General features: G+C 34.9%; 1 protein-coding gene across 1 annotated transcript in view; it reads right to left on the bottom strand.

Moving 5' to 3' along the window:
• PPIP5K2 (diphosphoinositol pentakisphosphate kinase 2) overlaps window positions 1-23572 on the bottom strand; it is a 75783-nt gene that overhangs the window by 27741 nt on the left and 24470 nt on the right. The window contains exons 11-20 of the mRNA XM_060143349.1: window positions 17879-17965; window positions 17196-17271; window positions 17003-17112; window positions 16188-16273; window positions 13689-13814; window positions 13328-13449; window positions 12874-13056; window positions 7471-7612; window positions 6644-6867; window positions 389-516 (exon numbers count right to left, since the gene is read on the bottom strand). Of these exons, the coding sequence (XP_059999332.1) occupies window positions 389-516; window positions 6644-6867; window positions 7471-7612; window positions 12874-13056; window positions 13328-13449; window positions 13689-13814; window positions 16188-16273; window positions 17003-17112; window positions 17196-17271; window positions 17879-17965 (1284 nt within the window). The remainder of the gene's footprint in view (window positions 1-388; window positions 517-6643; window positions 6868-7470; window positions 7613-12873; window positions 13057-13327; window positions 13450-13688; window positions 13815-16187; window positions 16274-17002; window positions 17113-17195; window positions 17272-17878; window positions 17966-23572) is intronic.

Genomic DNA, 23572 nt, shown 5'->3' with positions numbered 1-23572 from the left:
GACCACTGAGATTAGTCAAAGAAGCATTAATATTAGTCAAGTTCACTGTAAACAGGTTATTTAAGCACCTTTATTAACAACGAAAGAGGTCATAGCACTAAAGAAGCTCACAGATGTTAATGCTGCTGAATGAGGATGATCACTGATGATCACATGTGAATGATAACACACATCCTCTTTCCCTGTTTGCCTCAGTTTTTTCTCCAATATGGAGCCAAAAAGAACCTTGGTTGGAAGTTAACTATTAGAAATACCTAGGTAATATTTATTTCCACAGTGTGCCAAGTGATACACTCCTGATTTAGCCATAGGAACATTAAAAAGTAATTAGATTTGAAGAATGCAAAAACAGATGCCTATAGACTTAAATACCAGTACAGTCTCTTACACAGGATGGAGTTTATTTACAGTGTCATCATCTTGTGTCCTTTGAAGATCTGAGCGAATTTTTCTAACTAGAGGAGTACAGTAGCCTTTGGCAATCTCCAGTTTTTCAGCTTTAGTTATACCATATTCCTGAGCAGAACATACACAACATTAGAAAAAGGGTATAATAATAAAGAACTCCAATAAAGGCACTACTAAATTTAAGAATTTTAGTGAGCGACAAGTATTTTTATTCAGCCTCTTTTGAACATTATACAATGCTCCTAGTTTACATTTCTGCAACTTCAAGTACACTATTCCCCAAAGTATTGAGTGTAATTAGAAGAATTTTATTTTGGTGTAAATGAAAAAGAAAGTAATTTCTAAAGAGGATAGGATGAATGGATGAATGTAATCTTTATGAACAGTATTCAACTCAACCAGGTTTTAAATGTAGAAACAACCCTAAAAGAAAGATGGATTAAGGGCACAAACACTAAAGCACAGAACAAATAGTCAATAAACATACAGAAAGAAATATAAATTGAAACCATGAAATTTTTGTCTATTTGAATGTCAAAGATTAAAAAGTTAAACAAATTATTTAAAAGCCTTTGGCCAATACTGTAAAGGTTTTAACTAGTGGTTAGCCAAAAATGCCGTGAAATTATCAAACTTAATGAGCTCTATAACCATTATAAGTTAATTAAATGAGGAATTACAATCCAAAGTGTTAAGAAAACATAGTAATTGTAAGAATTATAATAAAAATTACAGTTCAAAGAGGTAGATGAGAAAATGACCTGATATAAGGAAAAAATCTGTTTTGTGTGTATAGATGGGAAGAGAGGGTATAAGAGGAAGAGGGCAGAAAGTGGGGTGGAGGCAGAGGAAGGCAGGGACAGAGAGAGAAAGAAGGAAGAGTAGAGAGAAAGAAGGAAGAGTAGAGAAGAGGGAAGAAATAAGCACACTCTTTCTCTCCCAGTTCCTTCTGGGATACCTGTATTTAAAGGCTACTTGCTGTTATCAGGTACTTCCCAGATGGCAAAACTTTAGTATGGATAATAAATCTCAAAACTGCCTAATAAAGAAAAGGCTGATTGATTAGATGGAAGACGTATGAAAATGGAACCTCTTGGGTCATTTACCTTAAACACAAAAGCTTGGTTGGTTAATTATCTCACCAACATAGATGACTGTGAAATTGGTATGAAAAAAAGAAATATGTATGCAATTGTGTATGTATGTGTAAACAAAAGGAAAATGTTGAAATTAACATCATCAAAGGAAATTTTTCTGTTGTTATTAGCAAGGTGTAATGAAACAGGCACTCTCATACACTGCTGGTCTGTAACAAAACTGGTAAAAGAGTTCTGGAAATCTTCTTGATTATATGTAGAAGACATATGTATAAGGAGAGTGAAAGAAAGTAAAAGAATCCACATTTCCAAATGTGAGAAATTGGTTAAATAGCTATTATTACATCACATCATTCAGCCATTAGGAAAAATGAAGTATATTTAGCTTTACTGATTTGGAAAAAATTTCTTGATGCCAAGAAAAAAAAAATAAAATAGTATGCATTTCCTGGTTCCATTTTTGCAAAGAATACATTTGTCATATATACGAATTTATGAAAAAAATTTTATCCATGAATTTAAGGGAAAAGGCCTTTTAGAATTTTCCAAAACAGTGAAATGTTTTTCTCTAGTTGGTAATGGCATACTGATTTTTTTTTTTGGCTATATCTATATTTTATAACAAAGATATATTACTTTCATAACAAAAAAACCTTTCCCTTCAAAACAGTGACATATTTTGTAGAGCTGAAAAAGCAAGCTGCCATAACCAACTAGGACCAAATAATTAATTGTTGGATACCCAAGTTCTCTTATTTCTTCCACAAAAAGAACTGATTAAAATAACAGATGAAGATATTTGAAAGCTTATTATATGGTGATATTTAATGAGAGTATCATTGGACTTTATATTGCAAATGCTACTATAAAGAATCCTCTGCATTTCATAATACAATCACCAAAGAAATGATCTTCAAACTTCAATAAATGTGTGCCATCTCAATTAAGACTCTTAATAACAAATATAATCTTTAGATGTTCTTATCTTCCATCATACCATCGAGGCTCTTTTACTATTTACTTAATTTACTGAGGTAACATTGGTTTATAACATGTCTCATGTGAACATTATATTTTGACTTCTATATAAACTACAGTATGCTCAACACCAGAAGTTGTTTCTACTCATCACCATACAGTTTACCTCCTTTACTCAATTCACCCCCTTTCTCTTCTGGTAATTATTACTCTTTTCTCTATAAATACATGTTTATTTTGCTTGGTTTGTTCATTTATTTAAAAGAAATTTTAATATTCACATTTGAGTGAAATCATATAGTATGTTTTTATTTGAATGACTTATTTATCATAACACCCTCAAGGTACATCCATGTTGCCACAAATGGCAAGATTGTATCTTTTTTATGTATTCCACTGTATTATATATACTACTTCATCCATCCATTCATCAATGGGCACTTTCCATATCTTGACTATTGTAAATAATGCCACAATGAACACAGGGTGCATGTATCTATTCGAATTAGAGTCTTCATATTCTTCAGATAAATACCCAGAAGTGGAATACCTGGATCATAGGGTAGTTCTAGTCTTAATTTTTTGAAGAATCTCCATACTGTTTTCCATAGTGGCTGCACCAATTTACATTCCCACCAACAGTGTACCACACTTTTTTCCACATCCTCTCCAGTACTAGTTATTTCTTGCCTTTTTGATAACAGCCATTCTAACAGGCCTGAGGTGATCTCTCACTGTGGTTTCGATTTGCATTTCTCCAATAATTAGTGATGTTGAATATCTTTTCATGAGCCTCCTGGCAACCTGTATGTCTTCTCTGGAAAAATATTTAGCTCCTCTACCCATTGTTTAATCAGGCTGTTTTTTTGTTGTTGTTGAGTTGTATGAGTTCTTCATATATTTTGGATATTACCCCCAAATTGAATATATGATTTGTAAATATCTTCTCCCATTCCGTAGGTTGTCTCTTCGTTTAGTTGATGATTTACTTTACTGTACAGAGCTTTTTAGTTTGATGTAGTCCTGTTTGTTTATTTTTGCTTCTGTTTCCCTGCCCAAGGAAACATATCCAAAAAGATATTGCTAAGACCAACTTCAAGGAGCATACTATGTTTACTTTTAGTTTTATGGTTTCAGGTCTTACATTCTAGTCTTTAATCCATTTTGAGTTTTGTGTATGGTGTGATATAGTGGTCTAGTTTCATTCTTTGGCATGTGGCTGTCCAGTTTTCCCAATACTATATTGAAGGGACTATGCTTTTTCCATTGTATGTTCTTGGCTCCTTTATCATAAACTAATTGTCCATATATGTGCAGGTTTGTTTCTGGGCTCTCAATTCTGTTCCATTCATCTACATGTCTGCTTTTCTTATCTGTTATAAAAATACAATTTTTTATTGTGTAAAATAAAACCTCTTTTGCAGAATAAAACTTCTATTTAGCAAATGAAAGATGTTGTCAGAGACTAAGTCCTTGTTTTCTAAGTCTATGTTTCTTATAGTGAGGCCCAAAGACATATTCTTGCAGTATGAGATATTTTTATCCTCTTTTAAAGAGAATTTATTTGCAAATCACTGATTTATACAATATACTTAAACCTGTCTACATCATATACATTGACCAAACAAATAGTTGTTCTTTCATGCTGAAAGAATAAGCTAAACTTTAACATGTACACAAATACTTATAGGTAAGTTGTGCAGCCTGAATTCCCAGTTTTTAAAAGTCTCTAGTTTTTCCTGGATATTCTGTGAATATTAGGAAAAGGACACTGGAGGGTTTTTTTTTTTTTTTTTGCTGCACTGGGTCTTCATTGCAGTGCATGCATTTCTCATTATGGTGGCTTCCCTTGTTGCAGAGCACGGGCTCTAGGCATGCAGGCTTCAGTAGTTTCAGAACGCAGGCTCAGTAGTTGTGGCTTGTGGGCCCCAGAGCACGTGGGCTTCAGTAGTTGTAGTGCACAGGCTCACTAGTTGCAGCTCGCGGGCTCTAGAGCACAGGCTCAGTAGTTGTGGCACATGAGCTTAGTTGCTCCTCAGCATGTACGGTCTTCCCGGACCAGGGATCAAACTCATGTCCCCTGCATTGGCAGGTGGATTCTTAACCATTGTGCCACCAGGGAAGTCCTGAAGTATAGTTTTTTTTTCGGGAGCACAGGCTCCGGATGCGCAGGCTCAGCGGCCATGGCTCAAGGGCCTAGCCACTCCGCAGCATGTGGGATCTTCCCGGACCGGGGCACGAACCTGCGTCCCGTGCATCGGCAGGCGGACTCCCAACGACTGTGCCACCAGGGAAGCCCCCTGAAGTATAGTTTTAATTGTAGTAGATTTACAGTATTGTGTTGGTTTCAATTGTACAGTAAAGTGATTCAGTTATATATTGGGTTGGCCAAAAGGTTCGTTCGGGTTTTTCTATAACATAAAAACCCGAACGAACTTTTTGGCCAATCCAATATTTTTTCAGATAATTTTCCATTATAGGTTATTACAAGATATTGAATATAGTTCTCCTTGAGAACTAGTATATAGTAAATCCTTGAGAGAATATAGTAAATCCTTGTTGCTTATCTATTTTATGTATAGCGGTGTGTATCCCATACTCTTTATCATTCCCCCTCTCCCTTACCGTAAGTTTGTTTTCTATGTCTATGAGTCTGTTTCCACTTTTTAATATAGATTCATTTGTATTATTTTTTAGATTCCACATACAAGTGATATCATATAATATTTGTCTTCCTCTGACTTAATTCACTTAGTATGGTGCTCTCTAGGTCCATCCATGTTGCTGCAAATGGCAATATTTTGTTTTTATGGCTGAGTAATATTCCATGGTGTGTGTGTATGTATATGTGGTGTGTGTATGTATATATACGTATATGTGTGTAGATATATATATGTATGTATATATACATACACACACCACATCTTCTTAAACCAATCATCCACTGATGGGCACTTCCGTTGTTTCCATGTCTTGGCTATTGTAAACGGTGTTGCTAGAACACCGGGATGCATGTATCTTTCTGAATTAAGAGTTTTTATCTTTTCTGGATATATGGGAGTGGGATTGCTGGATCATAAAATAGTTCTATTTTTAGTTATTAAGGAACCTCCCCACTGTTTTCTATATATGAGTATCTTTAAGTGAGGCTACTTTTATATACTTTTATATACAATCTTTACACTTTTCATGTACAGTGACCCTTGAAAAACGTGGAGGTTAGGAGCACCAACCCTGCACAGCACTGAAAATTTGAGAATAACTTATTTGTGGTTCTGCATCCCTGGCAGATTCAACTGTGGATATGTGGATCATGCAGTACTGTAGTATTTACTATTGTAAAAAATCTGCGTATAAGTGGACCCACTACAGTTCAAACCCACATTGGTCAAAAATCAACTGTATTTCATTTTTCCTGCTTTTTAACTTTGGTTCACAGTTGGAATGTGTGATTTACTCCAATCTCCCTTTTACAATGTCCAAATGATCTTTTAGTAATTGAGTTGAAAAAAGTTCTCCAAAGGGCATCTGCAACTGTTTTCTTCTAACACATTTCTTATCTCAACTTGTCTTGTCACCTGTCTCTTTATTATCATCTGATTCTCTGTTTAATTACATTTCAGTTAACTGAATTTTGGTTACACCTCTATTTTTACTCTCCTATAATGATAAGGCCCCCCGTTCCACCTGTACCACCCCCCACAAATAACTACTTACATCCTGGCCTCTAAATATTATTTTCAAAATACTTCCACATAAAGTAAAAAAACTTCCAAACTTTATATAGGGACACAACTACCTTTTTCTCCCACTTTGTACACATTCCCATAGCACAGAGCTGGTAGGTGCACAATAAATGCCCAATAAATACTTAAGTGATTTATCCCATCCTATTTTCAGTTGTCATGTTTGTTGTTAGCATATTATTATTAAGAGTATCAATTCTTAAATTTTAAAGAGTCACTATAAAACTACTAAAAAATCAAACAATGATTTAATATAACAAAAAGTTTAAAATATAAATTCATAATTAGTTACTTTCCTTTTTAAAATTATAGGCTTACTGGGACACAAAAACCAACTATCTTTTATCCACTGATAGACATTTTAAAAGTATCTATATAACAGTACAAGAAAATTGATATGTAGGAATTACTTACCTGAGGGATAACAATATCTGCTAATGCCTTTGAAAGCCTATATAATTCCATTGTGTTTTCTAATTTCAAGGAACCATTATGCTGGACATCATATTTTATACAGTCATATATGTCAGGGATTTTACTAATATCATATCTTCCATTCTTTGTTTTAAAGTCTTTCTCCAACTTGGACCATCTACGTAGCATGAGCTCTAAGGTCTCACTATGATAAAGCTGAATATCTAAAACAACATAACAGTTTTAGTATATTAAACTTCAAAATCAGATAAAGAATATATATTAAAAATTGGTAGTTAGAAACTTCTTAAATATCAAAGGTAAAATTGTTAACAAGCTAGGAAATGTTATCATAGGCATATACTATTAGCAACCATATATTTTGTAGACTTGAATAAAGGTATAAATACATGGGTTAGGAACTGGTTTTATAGAAGACCTTCCATATGTTACATACGTTAGTTGCCCAAGTTATTACCTAAGCTAGTCTCAGAGCCAGAGCACTGATCACCTTCCTGTTGCTTGCTCCTTCTTATTATGCTGCCTATTTGCTGCTGAACTGTACAGTAATGCTACATAATTAACCAAATAAAAATGTTTTATTATCCCTTTCATGCTACCACAGATAAAAGCAATTATAACTTCGCTATTATTCTTTTGCTGGATATATACTAACTCAAATTACACCTAGACATAACTATCTAATGCTAAATATAGCATTAAAGGCTTGAATTTTTTATGATTGGCACATCTTATTTAAAAATGTTTATAGCAACTGGATAGTGCCTTTTATTTGTTTTCTAATCTAAGGAAAACAAAATATTTACCTGATGATTTGGGATCTTCCATTCGATGTCTGATTTGAGAAGTCAAACTTTGTATCAAGAAATACACTTTGTCACAGGTCTTCACAGGATTTTTAATTAAATGCATTGATTTGATAAGAGAAATGCTTCCAGATGGAGTAAGCTACAAATGAATAGAGTATATATTTTTACATCTGGTTATGCTTCAATTGGCCAAGAGAACAATATACAAAATTTTCCAGTAGCTGCAGAATAACTCAAACTACAAATGAAGATACCCCCAAAATACAGAAATAAGATCAAGGAGGAAATAAAAACCTCAAAATTTCATGTTAAAAAAATCCTAAACCTTAGCTAACATTAGATTATCCACAGGGAAAATCTAATAGAAGTACTCTAATTTACAAGGAGATTTTATTCTAATATTTTGCAGACATTTTGCTGATTCACTTGGTATTTGCAAATATGGTTTAACCATTTGACATATATTGACACGGAATAACCTCGAGCCTATTATTTTCATCACTTTTTCCAGATGAGGTACTTAACAGAGGTTAAAGCACCTTCCCTAAGATCAAACCACTAGTATGCAAAGAGTGAGATTAAAAAAGCAGGTAATCTGGCTAAAGAGCTGTGCTCTTAACCACCATGTAAATGCCTTTGTGATGAGATTTTTTGCAAGTCAACAAAAGCCATTAATGACAAATAGTTTCAATTTTCACTGTTGAAACTTTGCTTGGCAAGTAATTTAACCCCATCAAATAAGTTTGTATAAATATAAAAAATGTAAAGTGGAATTCCACTTCTTGTTACGGTGAACTAGGTAGTTTAGGCCAATCTAACCACTGAAGATTAGTAAAACTCCTGGGCAAAGAACTTCTATACTTCTGCTTTAAGGTATCTGAGAGATAAGATATTAAGAATTATTAAGAATTATGGAAACCAAACTCTCTGGTCAGAGATCCAGAGAGTGATACTGGCTTTTAAGGCTGTTTTTGCATTGGAGACATCTGTTGATTCTGAATAGACAGCAGAGAAGAAGAATAGAGCTTTAATATCATTTTATGTTAACAGGACAAAAAAAGTGAAGTCCAGGATTTTCAAAGGTGAAACTCTGGTAAACTCTACATTTAGGGTTCAAAAAAGGGATAAACTGGAGTCTGCATTTTTAACAAGACCCCAGATGATTCTTAGTCAAGTAAGTTTGAAAAACACTTTAGTTCTAGAGTCCTTGCTTTGTCCAGGAAGAGGATAAAAGCATGATGTAAACATTCAATTTGCAGATGTCATAGAAGCCTATTGTTATCTCTTGGGTAGTGACAAAACAAATAGTAAAATCAAATATAATTTTCAAACTACCAGGGAAATAAATAAATAAAAAGCACCAATTCCAATGAAGCAAGAAAGGAGAGAAAAATAAAAATAGGCAGTATAAATATAAAGCACTTAAAAGGATAATAGATTCATATACAAATTTCAGTAATTTATAATATAAATGAAATAATTGTCCTAAACAAAGATTTTCATGATAAATTTTTAAAAAATCTATATGCAGATTTTAAGAGATACATCTAAAAGTATAGTTTCAGAAAGACTGAAAGTTAAAAGATAAAAAAGATACTGTACAAACACCAAGTAAAAGAAAAAACAACTGTTTTAGCTATATTAATCTCAAAGTAAATTTTGAGGCAAAAATACTGATTGAAATATACCAATTCTTAATTTGTATGCATTTAATAGCATGACATCAAAACATGTAAAGCAAGGCTTAAGAGATTACAAAGACAAGAAAAATCCACAATTATAGTGGGAAATTTTAACACACAACAGTAAAGAAAGAAAAAACAGACCAAAAAAAAATCAGCAAGAATTTTTGTTTTTACCAAAATGATATAAAGTTAGAAATAACAAAAATATAACTTAAAAATGCATAGGTTTGAAAATTTTAAAAGTACACTTCTAAATAACATATGATCAAAGAAATCACTAAGGAAATTAGAAAATGTCCCAGATGGCATAAACCTCAATTTATGAATACAGTCAAAACAGTGCATAAAGGGAAATTTATGGCCTAGAGTGTGTATTTTACAAAAGATTGAACATTCATGAGTTAATAAGCATCCATCTAGTGACATCAGTTTTTAACAATTAGAAAAAGAGCAAAATAAAACTACAGAAGTAGAAGGAATAAAATATTAAACAATAAAAATTAATAAAATAGAAAACAAGTGCATAATGTAGTGAACCAACAAATCTGAAAGACAGTTCTTTTAAAGGACTAATAAAGCTGATCAACTATGGCAAAACTGATCAAGGAAAAAAAAGGGGGGGAAGACTGTACAATGTTACGAAACAAAAAGGAATATCTCTACTGATCTTGCAGACATTATAAACAACTTAAGAGGGGTGTATACACAAATTTCTAGAAGAATGTAACTTAATACAGACACAAGACATAATAAATGCAAACTACTAAATTACTCTGGAAACCACAGTTACAAGCTTTCCCATAAAGAAAATGCCCATGGGATTTACCAGTAAATTTTACCAAACATTTACTGAAACATATATACATGAATTATTCCCCCCAAACAGGACTCTCTAATTAATTTTATGAGAACAGCATAATCTTGATATTGAAAGCAGACAAAAACAACAAGAATAAAAAAGTAAAGGTCAGTATGACTCATGAACACAGATGTAAAACTCCTAACCAAAAATATTAGTAAACCCAAACCAGTGATATATATATATTTTTTTTAAATGAGCTTATTCTAGGAACCACGGTAGCCTCTCCCCCAAATCATATGATGTTTAACAGATAAGAAAATATAAAATTTAAAAACTTGTCATGATAAAACCTCTTAAGAAAACAGGAGTAGAATGGATTTTCCTTATTTTGAAAAAGAGTAGCTTTAAAAAAATCTACAGAGACCATACTTAATGGACAGTGTTAAAAAGATTTCCCTTTGAGAATATAAACAAAAACAGAAAAGCCACTTCTATTTACTATCACTTTGATGGTACTAGCTATTAAAGTAAAGCAATAAAAAGAATTAAAAACATAAAAACTGGAAAGGAAGACAAAAACCTGGGGATATGCTTTGAAAAGTTTTTTAATCTACAGATAAATTACTAAGTTAATAAATAAGTTCAATAAAGTTGACACATATAAAGTCAATATTAAAAAACTATTTGTACATAGCAGCAACAGATAGTAACCTTTTTAGAGGGAGCATTTACAAGTACACAAAATTTTTTTTAAAGATGTAAGTTTTCACAAATTATAGATCTAATGCAATCTAAATCAATATTCCAACAGGATTTTAGGCCAGGTTATTTTAAAATTTATATGGAAATACAAGAAAAGCCAAGAAGAACTTGAAGAAGGACCCATGTAGGATTTGGGAGATCTTATTCAATGGCCCAAGAGTCAACAAAAGAATATGTTCTAGAAACAGAGAACATACATATGATAAAGCTGGCACTACAGAGTAGTGGGGAAAGGATGGTCTTTTCAGTATGTGGTGTTGAGACACCTGGATGTACATATGGTTGGGGGGAAAACATCAATTTTGACATCCTTATCTAATAGCACACACAAAAGTCAATTTTAGCTAGATTGTAGATAAATGTGCAGGGAAAAACAGTAAAGTTTATAGAAGATCGTATATGGGAATACCTTATGACCCCACATTAGAAAAAGGTATTATACCGTATGCTAACACACATATATGGAATTTAAGAAAAATAAAAATGTCATGAAGAACCTAGGGGTAAGACAGGAATAAAGACACAGACCTACTAGAGAATGGACTTGAAGATATGGGGAGGGGGAAGGGTAAGCTGTGACAAAGCGAGAGAGAGGCATGGACATATATACACTACCAAACATAAGGTAGATAGCTAGTGGGAAGCAGCCGCATAGCACACGGAGATCAGCTCGGTGCTTTGTGACCGCCTGGAGGGGTGGGATAGGGAGGGTGGGAGGGACGGAGATGCAAGAGGGAAGAGATATGGGAACATATGTATATGTATAACTGATTCACTTTGTTATAAAGCAGAAACTAACACACCATTGTAAAGCAATTATACTCCAATAAAGATGTAAAAAAAATATATATATATAAGAATAAAATATAGGTTTAATTGTTGAACCTATGATAAATTAAAAAAAAGAAAAAGGTATTATAAAGAATGCATTAAAATGCACTGAACGTAAAGGAAAAAATTGACCTTGAAATACATGGGGAAAAAAAAAGAAATTCATGGAAAATAAGAATTTCTGCTTATCAAAGGAAATCATTAAGGCTCAGAGTAGATGGCAGCATTTAGAACACATAACAAAGAGCTCATATCCAAAATATACAAAGAAATTCTACTATTCAATAAGAAAAACGCAGGCAACTAGTAGAAAAAAAGGACAAGACTTGAAGAGCAGGCCTTATGAAAGAAGATACCTAAATGGTCAATGAATATTAAAACCACAGTGAGGTACTACTATACATCCACCTTCAGAATAGGCAAAATTGAATGGTCTGAAAATACCAAGAATAGAGACTATGTAGAGCAATAACAATTTCCATGGACTTTTGGTGGGAGTATAAATTGCTTCAATGACTTTGGAAAACAGTTTGACATCTACTAATATTGAAATATTAGCACACTGTGGGGCACAACACTTCCACTCCTAGAATACACCAAAGAGAAACATATGCTCATATGCACTAGGAGGCATATATGGATATTCACGGCAGTATTAGCATAACAGCCCCAAACTATAACAATATTAGAAAGCATTTATAAATTGGCATATACTCATAAAATAGAATATGGATCAACAAACTAGGCCAAACATGACCTGTGATAGCCTGTGAGCTAATAAATGGTTTTTACATTTTTAAAAGGTGGTTTAAAAAAGAAAAGCATATGCAACAAGCAACTATATGTGATCTACAAAGCCTGAAATGTTTACTACCTGGTCTTTTACAGAAAAAGTTTGCCAACCTCTGAAAACAATACTACATAGAAATGAAAATTCTGAAAATTCTCAAAACCATGGATGAATTTCACAAACATAACACTGAGAAAAAGAAGCCAGACATAAAACATTCTATTACATGAAGCTTAAAAAATACCCCAAACTGAGACTATGGTAGCTACAGATACATACTTAGCCAAATAAGCACTCAGGGTATAAGACTATAAAAAGTTAGGATAGTGATTATTTCTAGCAGATAGGGAAGGGGCTGCAACTGGGAAGGGACACAAAGAGGCTAGAGTTGTTCCAACGTTCTGTATCTCTGTACTGATTATATAACTCTTTGCTTTATAATATGATAAGCTCTAAGTTTACATTTTATGCACTTTTCTATGTGTATGTGCATGTAATATTTGACAATGCAAGAGTTTGGTAAGACCCACCTTTTCATAATCTTCAGCAGTAAAATCTCTGTCTTTCTGAAGTATTTCATGAAGTCTTGCTTTCACACGTTGCTGACAACTGCTCAAAGAGTCACTATCACTATCCAAAAGGCCATTCATGTTTGCACTTTTCACCATCTGAACAAGAATGGGTGTAAGTTCTCCTTCTAGAGCTAATAGCCCCTAAATACATAAAATAAAGCCAAAACAGATTAAGAATTAGTATGCAAAATAGAAGGTATCTTAATAATTATCTTGTTACATGCTGAATTTCACAAGGTGTAAGCTTACTATTTACAATAAACTTTATTAATAATGCAACTTGTCATTGCCATTTCAGGGCTTTAGTTAGAAGTTTCAAATTTAGAATATTAAAATAATACCTTAGTAAAAATCTTTTAAAATGCTATATTAGATGAAAATTCTAATAATTCTAAAAAACATTTATTTATACCTTTGCAAAAGCAGCTGCAGTCATCTGGACTCGTCCTTCATCAGAGGCGTATATTTTAAGGTCATGTCGGTAGGTACTATGTAATCTAAGTAAACCACAACCAGGAAATCCTGCATAATCTCCTGAAAATAAATCCTCAAATCACTTAAGCTATATTTTTACCTCACTGTATTTCTATAAATATTTAATAACATCTCAAAATTAGGATTTGAAAATATAATGTATGAATTTAACTGAATTAAAGAAACTCCAATATTTACCTTGACCTCCAGGATACATACACCTCAAAGCTCTTCCAAGTTCTTCAGCCTGGACCCAGCCTGTATGAATTTAACTGAATTAAAGAAACTCTAAGATTTACCTTGACCTCCAGGGTACATACACCTGAAAGCTCTTCCAAGTTCTTCAGCCTGGACCCTGCCTGCAGGGGTTAGTTCTCCTCCCCATTTTAGAACCAGAAGTAAGGATGGCTCTTCTCTTCGGCTGTCTAAGATACATGTGAATGAATAAAGCAAATGTCAAGGTTTTTTCTTCTAAACAGACATATTTCAAGATTAATTTTTTCTTTGTATCTCTTCTGCAGTGGAATATGGCCCTTATGTAAATTATTTTGTTCCTTAAATATACCTTTCTTGTAGGCTGTTGCTTCTGCCAGGAATACCCCTTGCTCCACCTGTTAAAATCTTACTAAAATTTCAAAATCTCTCCCACACTCTAGAAAGAAGGCTCTTTCCCAGTTCTCTAAAAGGAAACTTCTCCCTTCCCTGCTCTCAGTGGTATGAGAGCAATGGTATTTGCCCAATGTATTTAGTTGTACTACATATACTAGATTAAGAGCTCCTTGATGACAGGATTCAGATCTTGGCTTTATATTAAGAGCCTCCTGCAGTGGTGTCACATAAAAGTTAATGTTATCTGAAGTGAAGAAGATATACACATTTTTATGATTAGTAATCAGTGATTTGCATAACTTGCAAGATGTGAGATGACAGAGCTTAATATTTATTATAATTTAAACTTATGGGTGAGATATACAATAAAATATAGCCAAGAACAGCTTTTTAAATTTGGAGTTGTAGAATCTGTATGTTCCAGACCAAAGTATATTCTCAGATATAGGGGAGGTCTGAGTTTCTATATTTAATTTTGACTTGCTCTTTATCACGTCCTAAGATCTGTGCTGGATTACAGAAACAAAGGTCATTTAAAAGTTAGCACTATAAGCACTAAAGAATTTGATGATTCATTAAAAGTGATAGAAAATCACCCTTTCCCCTGGGGCTAGTTAGTAGCTGTATGTGCTTTATCATGCAAGCCAACATTTATAGAAAGGTAATTAATTGACTTGTTAATTATAGTTGTTTATGGATTTTTTTTGATATAAACATCAAAATATAGAAAATTAATCTGTGTTGCTATTAATCACAAGGTGTGACAAGAGCAATATATCAAATTTTAGAATATATAAAGATCAACATAATCAAATTTGTTTGCATTTAAAATAATCATTACTTCAATTTTTGCTACTATAAATAATGCCACTGTGAATATCCCTACAGAACAATCTTTCCCTCAATATCTGATTACCCCCTTGAGATAGATTCTTATAAGTAGAATTAAGGTCAAAGCATATGAAAAATTTCTGAAGTGTTTTTTTTTCCCCCCCAGCTGCACTGTGTAACATGCTGGATCTTAGTTCCCCGACCAGGGCTCGAAACCGTGTCCCCTGCAGTGGAAGAGTGGAGGCTTAACCACTGGACTGCCAGGGAAGTCCCCTGAAATGTTGATATATATTGCCAAATTACTTTTCAAAAAATTATGTCAAAGCTTCCCTGGTGGCACAGTGGTTAAGAATCTGCCTGCCAATGCAGAGGACACGGGTTGGAGCCCTGGTCTGGGAAGATCCCACATGCCACAGGGCAACCAAGCCCGTGTGCCACAACTACAGAGCCTGAGCTCTAGAGCCCACGAGCCACAACTACTGAGCCCACGAGCCACAATTACTGAAGCCCGCACACCTAGAGCCCGTACTCCACAACAAAAGAAGCCACTGCAATAAGAAGCCGGCGCACCACAACGAAAAGTAGCCCGCACTTGCTACATTTAGAGAAAGCCCACGTACAGCAACAAAGACCCAATGCAGCCAAAAGTAAAATAAATAAAACAAAGTAAAAAAAAAAAAAAAGAGTTATGTCAATTTACAATCCTACCAGTAAACTGAAATCTCGTCACATTGTACTCTCATCAGCATTCTTTATTATCATTTGAAAAAGAAGAAAATAAGAAAACACTTTGCCAGTGTGATAGGCAAGACTGATTATTACTATTATCATTATTGTATTGGGCATCTCCACTTCTCCGTAAAATGGCTTCTCAATCCCTGCCCATTTTTCTTTTGAAAAGTAAATGAACTTTTGTGCTCACTGCTCTTAGGAGACTAATTTTAAATGCTTATTCTGATTTATTGGCAGAGAAAAATATCTATTTTAGAAACATGGTGATTACGTATTTTTTTAAACAGTCTTTTCATATTTCTTAAGTTTTCTTCCTGTATACCCTGTATGGGATAGGGACCCATTAAGTAACATTTAGTTATAAATAAATAAGCTTTCAGAAGAGTAAAAGAGAAGTCCTAGACAGTTTTCAAAATAATAAAAGGTATCCTTTACCTAAAGGATAAAACGTAAAACATCTTTTATTTAAAGGATAGAAGGCATAGTTAACACAACTCCATGTTATTTTTCCTCTATTCAGCATGCTAACCCCTAAACTATTAGACAGAAGATTACAAAGGTAATCAACAACGAGTAGTAAGTCCCTACATATAAATAAAACACAATGGGCATTAATAGTGACATACCTTCTTCTTCACTAGATGTCTTAGGACAACCATGAGGGAGATAGGTTAATTGGACCTTACGATTTATTCCAGAAAAATGGCCATACCTGAAAAATAAAATGGCAAACAGAACAGACAATATTCAATAAGTATGTGATGCAACCTCCTAAAGAAAAACTAAACTCCACCTGGACAAAAACTAAATCTTACATATTAATGCTTCCTATTTGTAATTACCTTGCTGAATTCTTCAAAATATCCTAGCGCAAAATCTGTATCCTAGGTAATTATTCTAACCACGTTAAAAATAAAAATACAATAAAGTTTCTCTATAAAAGCTGGAGAATTTTGAATAGATGCCAAAGTATATAAACATACAAAAACATAAATGTATGTGTCTTTAAAAAAATAAAAGAAAAAATGATTTTAAGTGGTCAAAGAAATAAAGTTTATAAGAGGAATATTGGTGGTTCCAATTTCACTTGATTAAAACATAGTTCAAAATTATTTTTCACTTAAACAGCACTGAATCTGTGGTTAACTTAGCAATGTGGCCTTCATCCTAAATAGTACTTCATACAAGATCTAAATGTGATGCCCTCTTTTGATCTTCTCATCAAAATTAAAACTAAAACAGAAACTTCAATACAACAATCTCTTTTCTCACTGGTGAAAATAAAGTTCTTGTTAGATTTCCACTAATTTCTCCTCAGCTACAGTGATAAAGAGAAAGAAGATAAAACTGTGAAGGAAATTAACATGAAAAGTCACACATATTAAAAAAAAAAAGCACTATAAGTAGTTACCAAAATTATGGGTTTCAAAAAGATACTTACATCTCTAACACGGTCTTAAGTTGTTCAAGTTTTGACTTGTTTTCTTCAATTTCAGAATCATTATTTTGTCCCAACTCTATAAGAAGTTGTCGTGCAATATCCAGCACTTCCTGTAAAATAAATAAAGAATTGAATTTTTATGTAACTTTGCGATTAGCAATTTAAAACCCAACAAGAAATCAGATGCACTTACCTGTAATTGTTTTGGTTTTTTGAGCTTTAATTTCCCAGATTTATATCCATCACACTTTTCAAAAAGATCAAAGAATCTTATAAGAAAGACAGAGCACTGTTAGGCATTTGCAACAATATTACCTCTATAAACTAAAACAAATAATTACAATAAATGATAGATATGGGACTAAAACAATAATTAATAATAGATATGGGACTTGGGGTCTATGGACTTCAAACACTGTGTGCCCTCTTTCACTATACGATGTTGCTCCTCTACTTTGATTGATAAAACTTAGTATTTTCCTAAACCATATCAAACTAATAATCACTAGATTCACTGAATAGAAGCAACAAACTTTCATTCTACTAATTTTCATCTAGAAGGTTGAGAAGTTAATGATTCTCAGAAAGCAATGTACAAGAATAATAACAGAAGACTGAATATTTACAACAATAAATAAAAGCTAGGTCAGGATGATGACCATATATGGATATTGCTACAGTAATTTTCAGATGCTAAAATATACAATTTAAAATGGATTTTGTTGGATTATATTGCTTTCCAGTGGTTTAAATATTAATGGCCAAGAAGTAGTGGTAAACAGTTTTTCTATATGAAGTATTAATCAAAATAACTAAGCACCTATCAGAAATCTTAAATTATCTCCTAAGAGTTAAATTATTCCCCTTTAAACATACTTTTGATGCCTCACTTCCATTTTCATTTTTTGTTTTGGTGTTCGGTCCCCATGACGTATGACAGCTATGACACATCTAAGTTCCATCCTAAAATTTAAAAAATAACGTTCAATTTTCTGACAAAGATTTGTGTTATATAATTCAGATTAATATATCTAATTATATTATAGAACCATCTTTTACCACTCTAAGATATTCTCCATGAAGCATAGTGCTTATAACAAATAGTCTTAATTTTATCAAATCAAATCCTAAAAAGAATTGAAGAGGCTGGAGGGGGAGTAATATTAAGCTACACAATACCTGCTTCTTCTCTTGAGATGACTATGCTAACTCTAGGATAAAAGTAAATGGAGGGGAGACCTTAAAGATGGTGAAAGAGTAAGACGTGGAGATCACCTTCCTCCCTACAAATACATCAGAAATACATCTACATGTGGAACAACTCCTACAGAACACCTACTGAACGCTGGCAGAAGACCTCAGACCTCCCAAAAGGCAAGAAACTCCCCACGTACCTGGGTAGGGCAAAAGAAAAAAAGAAAAAACAGAGACAAAAGAATAGGTATGGGATCTGCACCAGTGGGAGGGAGCTGTGAAGGAGAAAAGGTTTCCACACACTAGGAAGCCCCATTGCAGGTGGAGACTGCGGGTGGCGGAGGGGTGAAGCTTTGGAGTCACGGAGGAGAGCACAGCAACAGGGGTGCACAGGGCAAAGCAGAGAGATTCCCGCACAGAGGATCGGGGCTGACCTGCACTCACCATCCCGAGAGGCTTGTGTGCTCACCCGCCGGGGCGGGAGGGGCTGGGAGCTGAGGCCCGGGCTTCGGAAGGTCAGATCCCAGGGAGAGGACTGGGGCTGGCTGCATGAACACAGCCTGAAGGGGGCTAGTGTGTCACAGCTAGCTGGGAGGGAGTCAGGGAAAAAGTCTGGACCTCCCTAAAAGGCAAACTTTTTCTTGCCTCTTTGTTTCACGGTGTGTGAGGAGGGGATTCAGAGCACCGCCTAAACAAGCTCTAGAGATGAGCGTGAGCCACAGCTATCAGCGCGGACACGAGAGACGGGCATGAAATGCTAAGGCTGCTGCTGAAGCCACCAAAAAGTCTGTGTGCAAGCACAGGTCACTATCCACACCTCCCCTCCCGGGAGCCTGTGCAGCCCGCCACTGCCAGGGCCCCGTGATCCAGGGACAACTTCCCCGGGAGAACACAAGGCATTTCTCAGGCCGCTGCAACATCACGCTGGCCTCTGCTGCCGCAGGCTCACCCCGCATTCCATACGCTTCACTCCCCACAGCCTGAGTGAGCCAGAGCCCCCTAATCAGCTGCTCCTTTAACCCCGTCCTGTCTGAGCGAAGAACAGACGCCCTCAGGTGATGCAGAGGAGGGGCCAAATGCAAAGCTGAACCCCAGGAGCTGAGCAAACAAAGAAGAGAAAGGGAAATCTCTCCCAGCAGCCTCAGGAGCAGCGGATTAAATCTCCACAATCAACTTGATGTACGCTGCATCTCTTAATACCTGAACAGACAACAAATCATCCCAAATTGAGGCAGTGGACTTTGGGAGCAATGATGTGTGTGTGTGTGTGTGTGTGTGTGTGTGTGTGTGTGTGTGTGTGTGTGTGTGTGTACACACACACACACACATATATATATACACTTCCTTTTTCTCTTTTGTGAGTGTGTGTGTGTATGCTTCTGTGTGTAATTCTGTCTGTATACCTTTGTTTTTACCATTTGTCCTAGGATTCTGTCTGCCCATTTTTTTTAGTATAGTTTTTAGCACTTCTTATCATTGGTGGATCTGTTTTTTGGTTTCCTTGCTCTCTTCTTTCTTTCTTTTTTTATTACTTAAAAATTTTTTTATTTTTAATAATTATTTTTTACTTTAACAACTTTATTTTATTTATTTATTTATTTATTTTTCTCCCTTTTATTCTGAGCTGTGTGGATGCCAGAATCTTGGTGCTCCAGCCGCGTGTCGGGCCTGTGCCTCTGAGGTGGGAGAGAGGAGTTCAGGACATTGGTCCACCAGAAACCTCCCAGCTCCACATAATGTCAAATGGCAAAAATCTCCCAGAGATCTCCATCTCAACACCAAGACCCAGTTCCACTCAATGACCAGCAAACTACAGTGCTGGACACCCTATGCCAAACAACTAGCAAAACAGGAACACAACCCCACCCACTAGCAGAAAGGCTGCCTAAACTCATAATAGGTCATAGACACCCAAAAACACACCACCGGACGTGGACCCGCCCACCAGAAAGACAAGATCCAGCCTCATCCACCAGAACACAGGCACTAGTCCCCTCCACCAGGAAGCCTACACAACCCACTGAACAAACCTTAGCCACTGGGGGTAGACACCAAAAAAAACAAGAACTACGAACCTGCAGCCTGCAAAAGGGAGACCCCAAACACAGTAAATGAAGCAAAATGAGAAAACAGAGAAACACACAGCAGATGAAGGAGCAAGGTAAAAACCCACCAGAACAAACAAATGAAGAGTAAATAGGCAGTCTACCTGAAAAAGAATTCAGAGTAAGCATAGTAAAGATGGTCCAAAATCTTGGATACTGAATGGAGAAAATACAAGAAATGTTTAACAAGGACCTAGGAGACCTAAAAATCAAACAAACAATGATGAAAAACACAATAAATGAAATAAAAAAGTCTCTAGAAGGAATCAATAGCAGAATAACTGTGGCAGAAGAACGGATAAGTGACCTGGAAGATAAAATAGTGGAAATAACTAAGGCAGAGCAGAATAAAGAAAAAAGAATGAAAAGAATTGAGGAGAGTCTCAGAGACCTCTGGGACAACATTAAATGCACCAACATTCGAATTATAGAGGTCCCAGAAGAAGAAGAGAAAAAGAAAGGGACTGAGAAAATATGTGAAGAGATTATAGTTGAAAACTTCCCCAATATGGGAAAGGAAATAGTTAATCAAGTCCAGGAAGCACAGAGAGTCCCATACAGGATAAATCCACGCCAAGACACATATTAATCACACTATCAAAAATTAAATACAAAGAAATAATATTAAAAGCAGCAAGGGAAAAACAACAAATAACATAAAAGGGAATCCCCATAAGGTTAACAGCTGATCTTTCAGCAGAAACCTTGCAAGCCAGAAGGAGGTGGGAGGACATATTTAAAGTGGTGAAAGGAGAAATCCTACAACCAAGATTACTCTACCCAGCAAGGATCTCATTCAGATTTGATGGAGAAATTAAAACCTTTACAGACAAGCAAAAGCTAAGAGAATTCAGCACCATGAAACCAGCTCTACAACAAATGCTAAAGGAACGTCTTTATGCAGGAAACACAAGAGAAGGAAAAGATCTACAAAAACACACCCAAAACAATTAAGAAAATGGTAATAGGAACATGCATATCGATAATTACCTTAAATGTAAATGGATTAAATGCTCCAACCAAAAGACACAGACTGGGCGAATGGATACAAAAATAAGACCCGTACATATGCTGTCTACAAGAGACCCACTTCAGACCTAGGGACACATAGAGACTGAAAGTGAGGGGATGGAAAAAGGTATTACATGAAAATGGAAATCAAAAGAAAGCTGGAGTACCAATGCTCATATCAGACAAAATAGACTTTAAAATAAAGACTATTACAAGATACAAAGAAGGACACAAATTATGATCAAGGGATCAATCCAAAAAGAAGATATAACAATTGTAAACATTTATGGACCCAACATAGGAGCACCACAATACATCAGGCAAATGATAACAGCCACAAAAGGGGAAATCATCAGTAACACAATCATAACAGGGGACTTTAACACCCCACTTTCACCAATGGACAGATCATCCAAAATGAAAATAAATAAGGAAACACAAGCTTGAAATGATACATTAAACAAGATGGACTTAATTGATATTTATAGGACAGTCCATCCAAAAACAACAGAATAACTTTCTTCTCAAGGGCTCACGGAACATTCTCCAGGATAGATCATATCTTGGGTCACAAATCAAGCCTTGGTAAATTTAAGAATATTGAAATTGTATCAAGTATCTTTTCCAACCACAACACTATGAGACTAGATATCAATTACAGGAATAAAAATCTATAAAAATACATACACATGGAGGCTAAACAATACACTACTTAATAACCAAGAGATCACTGAAGAAATCAAAGAGGAAATCAAAAAATACCTAGAAACAAATGACAATGAAAACAAGACAACCCAAAACCTACGGAATGCAGCAAAATCAGTTCTAAGAGGGAAGTTTATAGCAATACAATCCTACCTCAAGAAACAAGAAACATCTCAAAAAAACAACCGAACGTTACACCTAAAGCAATTAGAGAAGGAAGGACAAAAGACCCCAAAGTTAGCAGAAGGAAAGAAATCATAAAGCTCAGATCAGAAATAAATGAAAAAGAAATGAAGGAAACGATAGTGAAGATCAATAAAACTAAAAGCTCGTTCTTTGAGAAGATAAACAAAATTGATAAACCATTAGCCAGACTCAGCAAGAAAAAAGGGACAAGACTCAAATCAACAGAATCAGAAATGAAAAAGGAGAAGTAACAACTGACACTGCAGAAATACAAAGGATCATGAGAGATTACTACAAGCAACTCTATGCCAATAAAATGGACAACCACAAAGAAACAGATAAATTCTTAGAAAAGCACAGCCTTCTCAGACTGAACCAGAAAGAAACAGAATATTTAAACAAACCAATCACAAGCACTGAAATTGAGACTGTGATTAAAAATCTTCCAAAAAACAAAAGCCCAGGACCAGATGGCTTCACAGGCGAATTTTATCAAACATTTACAGGAGAGCTAACACCTATCCTTCTCAAACTCTTGCAAAACATAGCAGAGGGAGGTACACTCCCAAACTCATTCTACGAGGCCACCATCACCCTGATACCAAAACCAAAGATGTCACAAAGAAAGAAAACTACAGGCCAATATCACTGATGAATACACACGCAGAAATCCTCAACAAAACACTAGCAAACAGAATCCAACAGTGCATTAAAAGTATTGTACACTATGACCAAGTGGGGTTTATCCCAGGAATGCAAGGAATCTTCAATATATGCAAATCAATCAATGTGATACACCATATTAAAAAAAAGAGGAATAAAAACCAAATGATCATCTCAATAGATGCAGAAAAAGCTTCTGACAAAATTCAACACCCATTTATGATAAAAAACCTCCAAAAAGTAGGCATGGAGGGAACTTACTTCAACATAATAAAGGCCATATTCGACAAACCCGCAGCCAACATCATCCTCAATGGTGAAAAACTGAAACCATTTCCACTAAGCCCAGGAACAACCCAAGGTTGCCCACTCTCACCACTATTATTCAATATTGTTCTGGAAGTTTTAGCCACAGCAACCAGAGAAGAAAAAGAAGTGAAAGGAATCCAAATCGGAAAAGAAGAAGTAAAGCTGTCACTGTTTGCAGATGACATACTATACATAGAGAATCCTAAAGATGCTACCAGAAAACCACTAGAGCTAAACAATGAATTTGGTAGAGTAGGAGGACACAAAATTAACGCACAGAAATCGTTTGCATTCCTATACACTAATGATGAAAAATCTGAAAGAGAAATTAAGGAAACACTCCCATTTACCACTGTAACAAAAAGAATAAAATACCTAGAAATAAACCTACCTAAGG

This window comes from Lagenorhynchus albirostris, chromosome 3 (genome assembly GCF_949774975.1).
Source record: "Lagenorhynchus albirostris chromosome 3, mLagAlb1.1, whole genome shotgun sequence".
NCBI lineage: Eukaryota > Metazoa > Chordata > Mammalia > Artiodactyla > Delphinidae > Lagenorhynchus > Lagenorhynchus albirostris.
This window is presented reverse-complemented; position numbering and strand designations above follow the sequence as displayed.